The following is an 8724-nucleotide window of genomic DNA, read 5'->3' as shown; positions in this document are numbered from 1 at the left end:
CTAGGCCATTTCCTCGACGCAGTAGTCCAACACGTACAGCGCCTCGATCATGTCGTCGACCCGGGCCAAGTGGCGCTGGTTATACGGCACCAACGCGTCGATGATCTTCATCGCCGCCGGCACCGCGTGGAGCTCGGCCACGGGGCGGCGAAGCACCACAGCCACCACCCGCTGCGCCGCCTCAAAGTGGCGGAAGTTGGTGTTCCAGTCTCGCGCCCGCTTGAGCACCAGCACCAACTGATCCTGGTCAAGCAGCTCGATGACGGCAGCCAACTGTTCGTCATCTTCCATTTGAGTGATAACGTGATAAAGCTTCATGCTGTGTCCCAAAGTGAGTGCTAAAAGGAACGCTTCCCCCATCTCGTTGCTGGCAACAAGCCGGTCTAACCGCTGGATATCCTCGACTCTCTGTTTCTCAGCTTCCTGCTGTTGCTTCAACATCTCGTCGGTGACATCGTGCCACACCACAATCTTACCGTCGGCATCACCAGTGATGATCAGCGCCACCGCATCAGCCGTAACGGCAAGGGCCCAGATCCGATTATCGTGACCATCGAGCGTCGCCACTTCTTCACCAGAACTCCACACCTTCACTAAACCATCAGCACCAGTCAGTACAACTTGCGGCAGCTCGGGATTGAGCCACGCCACTCTCTGAACACTATTGGTGTGCCCTTCAAGTGTTTGCACGCAACCAAACGTCTGCAACAGCCACACCTTAGCAGTCTTATCCCCCGAAGCAGTAGCCACTTGAGGAGCATAAGGCGAAAAAGCAATGTCCCAAAGCCCCCGACGGTGACCACGCAATACTCCTCGAGTTTCACCGCTATCTATATCCCAAATCTTGGCGGTTTTATCATACGAGGCCGTCGCCAAGTGCTCGTCATTCGGCAGGATGTCGACAGCGTTAATTTCCTTATCGTGGGCGCGTCTAGTGTAGATTGCCGTCAGGTTCTCTCCCTTAGTGATCTTCCACTTTTTGATGGTTAAATCAGCACCTGCAGTAATGATAAACTGAGGCGGGTCGACTCTGGCAATAGCCACGGAGGAAACCAGACCGCTGTGGCCGCTATAGCTCAGGTGGAGCGCCCAGTGGCCATCATCGCCCAAATGCCATACAATCGCTACCCCGTCTTTACCGCCAGTAACCATCCACTGGCCCAGAGGACTGACATCAACCCCGTTAACCAAGTCGGTGTGACCTTGTAAGAATTCCACTTGAAGTGGAGCATCAGCTCTGACAATCCGCACCAGCGGCGAGTTAGTGGCAAGCACGAGATTGTCGCCCACGGGTTTACAGTCAGCGATAATCCCGTGATTACCCGCTAAGGTCAACTGGGGAAGAAGACTACGGCGGTCGTAGTAGATGATCGTCTGGTCACTAAGAGTGGTAACAAGAGCATCGTCAACTTCAAACACATCAATGATCACGAGCTCTTCCAGGGTTTCCAAAGGCTTAGCCGTTTGAGCAAGCACCGCGAGACTCAGTACCAGCCACACTTTAAGCTGGGCACTGTTACCGCCAGTATAGAAGCACGGCTCGTCGTCGTAGTCAAAAAAACCACACAGCTCCACCAGCTCCAGCATCGGGATCACCTTGGCTGCTCTATAGCTCTGGTTATAGAGGATGACGACGTCGTCTCTGCCACCCAGGATTAACGCATAGCTCAGCTGAGACCGCCGGCTATCCTCAACGAACCCTAAACCTCTAACAGCGGCGGTGTGTTCGTTAAGCGTGTGGATCGCTTTACGCTTGACCAAGTCCCACACTTTAATGGTACCCATGATATCACCCAGGGCCAATAAGAAATGGGTAGCGTCACCGTTATTGAAGCGAACCAGCGACACTGTGGTCCCGTGGCCCTTTAACGAGTGGGTAACGTAGCCACCGGCAATATCCCACACCGTTACCACACCATCAGAACCACCAAGGGCAAATAACAGCAGCCGGGCATCGGCAGTGGCGATGTATACCGGCAGCCCCAACCGGTGGGTATGGGTGACCTGCTGAGCTTCCACATTAACGATGCGGAGCTGCTGGGACTGGGAAGCGATCGCTGCCCACTGGCCATCGGGAGTGATGGCCACAGCGGTGATGGGTTCACCATCACCTTCAATGCGGAAGGCGACATTTTGAGTGGAAACGTCAATGAAACACACGTCCTCTTCGAGTGGAGTGACAAGGTAGTGGTCGCTGATGCCGGGAGCAATGTTCCCGGTGTACCACGGCTCGATGGACGCCGTGGTCTGCTCAAAACTTGTGCGTGCCACCATGCGATGAGGGATGGTCTCTGGTGCGATGAGATGAAGGTGCGCGCGGTGCGGCGCCAGGGGAGTCCTGGGATTGGAGTCGCACTCATTAGCTTAGTGCTCGCCTAGCAATAAGTTCGCACAGGTCCGTGCGAAGCCTAAGCGGAAATTGCTGGCTGCTGTGAAATTGACGTTCGTTTGTTACAAATTTCGAATAACCGTAAATTATCTTATTGGTCAATGTAAAGAAGTCGGCAAACATAAGTGATATTCGGGTTTACAACTGGTGAAAACTGGTAAGTTTTGTACAACGTTAAACCTACTCGACTATATTGGTGATTCACCCTCAGCTTCACGGTACACACTATTACCACTAGTACCTGATCTGACCTACGACGATAAGAATGAGACACAAACCTAGCCCCTCACTTGTACGAGGAATATCGACGTAAACAGAACTTGCTTTCTCGCTACACTGATTCAATTTTAACAAAGAATAAAAAAGTCTGTATAACATCTATCATTACATCATCAAACATCTACAAGTCAAAGTCGATACCGTGCTGTTTGGCGGTGTTCTTGATGAACAACTCCATATAGTCTTCAATCCCCAAACTGGGACGACCCCATAAGTCTCCCAACAACCACTGCTTGAATCTGACAAAGAGGAATACGATATCGGATACCCACAATGCAAACGACACCCGTAACCGTTGACTCCATCCAAGATTGGCGCCGGCAACCGCACTTCTGGTCAACACATTAATCCGATTCACTGGCAGCCCGTACTGTTTATTCATGTTTTGCATCATTCTCATCGTCCGCGTAAGGAAGATCAACTGAAGCGGGAACTTCAGCTCATCCTTAAGGAATTGTCCGAGTAACGTCTGAATATCACGATCGTCGTCAAGTTGAGTCGCCTTCGGAGGGGGGTTAGAGGTCATGTAGGTCGGTTTCAACAGCACCAACAGAGCGAATATATCCACCGAGTCAATCCCCCACAGTTGAGCGATTTCCTTGAGGTGGGTGGTATCCTGAGTAAACATATACTGCCATAACCGACTATACTGCTGCTCAAAGTCGCGGGGTAAGTCGATGTAGAGCCCGTGGTCCAAGATCACTAATTGCTGCTGGCCCCACTTAGTTCGTCTCACCATAAGATTACCAGGGTGGGGATCACAATGGACAAAGCCGTAACGGAAAATTTGCCGGCCAAACACGTCGAGGAACGTGTGGAGAACATCGTGGGTATTGAAGTTTGCCGAGATCTTCTCCGTCTCCGTCAATGAGGTACCGTCGATCCACTCGGTCACCAACACTTGCTTTTTGGACACCTGAGGATACACTTTCGGGACGTGGACGCGGTTGTTGAACCCATCCGCAATCAACGCTGCTAGAAGACGCTCTCCGTTAGCGGCTTCCCGTCCAAAATCCGTCTCCTGAACCATCTGCAGCGAGATATATTTGGTAAACATCGAGAAAGGGAGGCCAAATACCCAACTGTACACTTTCAGAATATTCTGATACACCCACAAGTCGGCGTGGAGCTGGTACTCGATCAGTGGGTGCTGGACTTTCACCGCCACCGCCTCGCCCGTAGGCAAATGGCCCTTATAAACTTGAGCGATCAGCGCCAGCGCCACGGCATCGCTATCAATAGTAAACCCCCAGTTGCTGGTCCCGTACACTCGGTTGAGCATCGCCTCGATCTCTTTCCAGTCGTCGGCGGGCGCAGCGTCGTATAACTGGGCAAACCGTTTCTGGTACGCCATGGGGAATAGCGGGCCCTGGTTGGCGATCGCCTGGCCGATCTTGATAAATAAACCTTTATTCTTCTGGAGCATCTGTAATAGCAGCTCGGCACACTGCTCGTGGACCTGTTCCATCTCCTTCATGTCGGCATAGTTGCAGCGGGTATACTTGTAGGCGACAAAGCTGAGCGTCCACATGGCTCGAACGGCTCGAGAAACCACTGAATAGTGGGTCCGATCGTAAGCATACACCCCTGCCCCGAGGGCGACTGTCGCCGTTGCCACCTTGGGCCACTGGCGTCGAGCGGTGGCGAACATAGCAATGTAGTGAGGCAGCAATGGCGAGTGATCAGTGAGGTCGCTTGATACCAGTAACCGTTATAAGTAGGCTTAGTCGGAAATACGTTCACGGTATACTAGTTTCTTTTGCCACCACTACCAGTGAATTATGGTAAAATATATTGTAATCAGTCTTGGTTGACGGTGAGATATTCTGCTTTTGTGAGTGATTTTGTGAAACTAAGTACGGAGACAAGACAAGTTGGCAGTTTGAAATCATCATCGTCATTCGATGATGAATTAAAACGAATGAGTGTATTATCGAAATATTTGCTTTATTGCAATTGCTTTTGGCGAAGCTGACAACGGCTGAAAAATTCACATTCACTTTGAATATTTGCAGTTTATTAGCCTAACTCGAATTAGGCTGAGTACTGCAAAAATCAACTGTGTTTCAATTGTCACTACTTTGGAGAAAGCAAGAATATTGGAATGACATCTACATCGAATCACCCTAATACCTCCCATTGTGGACTCGTGTGAAACTTATTACAGCCATTATGAGGGCTGAAAGCGTTCGTCAATTTGTAATGAAAGTGTCCATTCGCGTTGATCATTTCTAAGCTTAGCGATGATCCCGTCCCTAAACATAAGTCGTCATCCTCATATAATTCAATTGATTCTAGTCGTGATTCTCTCTATTTACCTTCGCCAACGGTTCCCTTATGGCGCGCTGAAAAAGTGCGACCGCCCGTCTACCAATCACATATGTTGCCCACTCTTTTCAGAATGGCGGACGTCAAGGTGTCCAAGGTGCCAGTGAACCCTCCCACCCCGCCTCCCGTGGTGCAGAAGACCCCCGTGGTCGTGGAAAAGCCCGTGGTCGTGCACGCCCAGCCGAGACCGCTGCCCCCGCCCCCTCAACCTAAGAAAGTGGTGGTGAAGCCGCCCAAGCGCATCGGTGCCTTCCGCGGGGGTTTCACGGGCTTTTTGCTCGGGGTCACCGTCACCGGGGCCGGCGCCTACTACTACTTGTTGGACGAGTACAAGAAGGCCAACAACGTCATCATGGCCGACATCATCGCGTTGCAGACGCTGATCGCCCGGTTGGAGGAGCTCCAGAAGCGCTAACCGTTTATAGATATACTCCCTGGTAAATACAAGCATCTAACGTATTCTAGAAAATTAACGTATTCTAATTCTATGTACAATGGTCTACATCTCGCGGATGAATTGGTGAGCGTCGGCTAAGAGCGCCTGTACCAGGGCTCGATCGCCGCCAACGTCGCCGGCAAAAGTGATTTCGTGGCGTCTACCACCAAGACGTCCGCCTTCAACTAACGTGTGTTGTACGAGGCGGTCGTGGTAGCTAAACTCTACCAGTCGTCTGAGCTCAGTCAGCACGTAGTGGTAAGGGATAATCTCACCGTTTACCGTGATATCAAGTGTAGGATGGATATCTAACGGTTGGGAGAAGTTGAGTTTCAGCTTCAGTAAGAATTGGCCAATCCCTGGTTGTGAGGCCAAGTGACGAGCCAGAGCCATCGTCAGGTGCAATATCTCATCTATCAGCAGCAGCGGCTCGGTAAGCTCTTCGTTTGCCTCATTATTGCTTTCCACAAGCACCAGTTGAGGGTTTTGGTAGGTGACCTTAATATCGGCCCGTTCACCGGGTAAGGGGACAAGCACACTGTGTTCGGCGTGAACAGCGGCTAAATCAATGGTGGCGACATCGACGGTCATTTTATCCGTTAACGTGGCAGAGAGAACCATGGGAGGGTAACTTGAAGGGTCCTTTTCCTTAAGCCACGGCAGCGGTACGAACGTAAGCTGGATCAGATGAGTACCCGGTTCTTCATTCATCAAATGGTTAATGTCCGCTGAACTAAGATGAGTCTGGTGCCATAATGGTAGTCTCAGAGCAGCATCGGCAGCTAAGGCGGCATTGCTATCGAAAAACGCCTGGTTTTCTTCATCAAAGACCACGGTACCTAAAGTGACGGTGACTAAACCCTCGGGCAGTTCCGGACACTTTAGCTGGGGCCACACGGAGTCGACACTGACTGCGGGACTCGGTGAAAGCATCTCCACCACTCTCACCGCCTCCAGTTCAAGATTAGCTGCTCCTAAATTGTGTTTAGCGTCAGTGACGTCATCGAGACTAAGCTCAGTGGAAGTGGCTCCCAGAAGCCGTTCAATCAGCCGAGACAATGACGGTGATGCGGTAGCCTTCTGAGGTCTAGCCCACGTCCATAACCTTCTGAATCGCTGGCGCCACAGTGCCAGAGCGTCGGCTTGAAATGGTAATTTGATCAAATTAGTGGCCAGTGACAACGACGGCTCCACCACCTCCTGACGAATAAATGAACGGCAAAGCTGAGGCAATTGTTGCCATAGTAGTAATCTCTCGGCCCGTTTGAGTTGTTTAGGGTTGAATGAGGTCATGTTTAAACCGTTATCACTGCGACTGAAATAAACATCGGTATGAGCAGCGATATCATCAAGGCGACACTGAGAGTCTAAGTGACCCCATTCAAGTGTTTGGGTATGAGCACGTGCAAGCGTATGACTAAGTAAAACTTCAGCGTCTTGTACTTGTTTCTGAGTACCTCTAAATTGGATCAGACTCAGTGCCAGATCGAATTTAAGCTTAGCTCCGGTGAGCCCCAAGTAGTGGACAATGCTGCGGTTCTTTAAAAGTAAATGGAGATGCATGGGTTCGAGCTTAACTCGTTTAACCAGGGTAAAATCGTCGATGGTGAGACCTTCAGTTTTCTCAACTTTCCAGGCGTCGGAGACAATTTTAGCGGCGATATCACGTTTGCGGTCACGAGACTTAATCGTACAGTGTTGCTGAGCGTACCGTTTGAGCTGGTCAGTGGTAAACAGGTCGACCAACGCGTTGACCACTTTATGAAATTTAGTCGGCGATAACGCGTTTGTATCGGGTCGGAAACTGTCCACTGAACCCGTGGTGGTTAGCAGAGGCAGCCATAAGTCCTTGATGATTGCCAGCGGTGGTATCGGGGCTGTGGCGGTGGGGTTATGGCGCTTTCTCGGGGTGATCCGCGCCTCTTTGGGACTTAAGAACACCCGTTTGTCGGCCGCCGTGAGGGTAAGCTCAGGCTTCTGCTGGAGAACATCAAGCACAGTGCTGGGGAGCGGCAGCCGCTTCAGGTACGCTCGCCAGCTCCTGAGCATCGGGGTCAATGAGGGCGATGAGAGGGCTCGATCTAATCGGGGAAAATGCGGCGGATGGTAGCGCGGAGAGATCACTTCACTATCTAGTATAGCGTAACTAATACCCCATGAAGTGACCATAGTAAAAAGGGCATAGTCCACCGTGCTTCAACCTAAAATCCGTACCGGAAAATACACCATCCGGGAATACTCTCCGGAACATTTACCCCCGCCGATATATCGAGTCCAATTGAACCTCAATCTGCAAATCCGGCCGCCGCTAGCTGCGCATGCCCTCCCCACACCGATGTAGGCTAGACACTGCCCCACGGATCTAGGCGACGGACAATGGCCAGTTCCGGGGACTCCAGGAAAAGCCTGGTGGGCAGGGTGCCCAAACTGGAAGTAAGCGGCTGTGCGTTTTCGAATGAATGCCCCCCCTCTTCTCCCCACGCGCTGTGAGTTTTAGTAGGGTGGCAGTGAGGGCCCCGATAGGCGAGCAGTGGCTACCCCTATTATTTGGTAACTGGTGGTAGCAAGTTCTTGTAAAGTGATTGACTACCAATTAGTATTGTGTTCGATATTTGCACCATAAAGAACATGTGCTTTTGGTTAATTCAGTTTAGGTTGGCATGGCCCACCTGGGCTCCGAGATTTTAACAATGAGGCACTACCAATGTAATTACCAAAATAATGCTTAATTTCACCAGGGACGGCACCCACTACAAGTTTCACTCACACATCGTATCTGCGCCGAGACTGGCAGTTGCCCGTACTCCGAAATTCGGTGGCAGTGACGAGTTAAGCATTGTCCATAACACTCCCGAAGACGGGTCTAATTGTGGTCATACTAGCGAATCTTCATTAGGGGCTCGTGGGCTTATTCTGACTTGATTAATTTTTGCTTTTGAGTACTGCTTAAGCGAGATTTCCTGCCGCTAATCACTACAACGTCTCGTCACGTGACTTTTTTCCATCTCTTAAGGAGGTCGATTCGATTATCTGACTCCATAAAGAGTGGGGAGTCAAAGGGAGGGGGATATTAAATGCAATGAATTTGATTACTGGTTGAGAGCAGAAACCGTTTTGCACTATCACCAACGGTCAAATTTAATCTCCGTGTACCGTTGAGGTTACTTCCCCATGTTTCGTCGCCGCTACCGTATACCTCGAATGATGTAGGTCAGCAAATCGGATCATGCCTTATCTTGTGCCGGAGGCGTTCCCCACCTACATGGCGTGTTTACGTTGACCCAAACATTGG

At 50.9% G+C, this 8724-nt stretch overlaps 4 protein-coding genes across 4 annotated transcripts; 1 reads left to right on the top strand and 3 right to left on the bottom strand. All coding sequences in view use genetic code 12, as the record gives it.

Annotated features, from left to right (window-relative positions):
• Positions 1-2274, bottom strand: UTP13 (Utp13p; the record flags this gene model as incomplete). Its single annotated transcript, XM_034155609.1, has 1 exon — positions 1-2274. The coding sequence occupies one exon, from the start codon at positions 2272-2274 to the stop codon at positions 1-3; it is 2274 nt and encodes a 757-aa protein (XP_034012437.1).
• A 515-nt stretch (positions 2275-2789) lies between these two features.
• DIURU_002905 (uncharacterized protein) lies at positions 2790-4319 on the bottom strand (the record flags this gene model as incomplete). Its single annotated transcript, XM_034155608.1, has 1 exon — positions 2790-4319. One exon carries the CDS (start codon positions 4317-4319, stop codon positions 2790-2792), a length of 1530 nt encoding a protein of 509 aa, XP_034012436.1.
• A 750-nt stretch (positions 4320-5069) lies between these two features.
• Positions 5070-5411, top strand: DIURU_002904 (uncharacterized protein; the record flags this gene model as incomplete). Its single annotated transcript, XM_034155607.1, has 1 exon — positions 5070-5411. One exon carries the CDS (start codon positions 5070-5072, stop codon positions 5409-5411), a length of 342 nt encoding a protein of 113 aa, XP_034012435.1.
• Positions 5412-5495: 84 nt separating this feature from the next.
• On the bottom strand, positions 5496-7481 carry DIURU_002903 (uncharacterized protein; the record flags this gene model as incomplete). The annotated part of the gene is made up of 1 exon (XM_034155606.1): positions 5496-7481. The coding sequence occupies one exon, from the start codon at positions 7479-7481 to the stop codon at positions 5496-5498; it is 1986 nt and encodes a 661-aa protein (XP_034012434.1).
• Between the last annotated feature and the right edge of the window lie 1243 nt (positions 7482-8724).

The sequence above is a fragment of the Diutina rugosa genome (genome assembly GCF_008704595.1).
Source record: "Diutina rugosa strain CBS 613 chromosome Unknown scaffold7_size311281, whole genome shotgun sequence".
NCBI lineage: Eukaryota > Fungi > Ascomycota > Pichiomycetes > Serinales > Debaryomycetaceae > Diutina > Diutina rugosa.
Note: the sequence above shows the minus strand (reverse complement) of the source record. Positions and strands in the feature narration are given on the sequence as shown.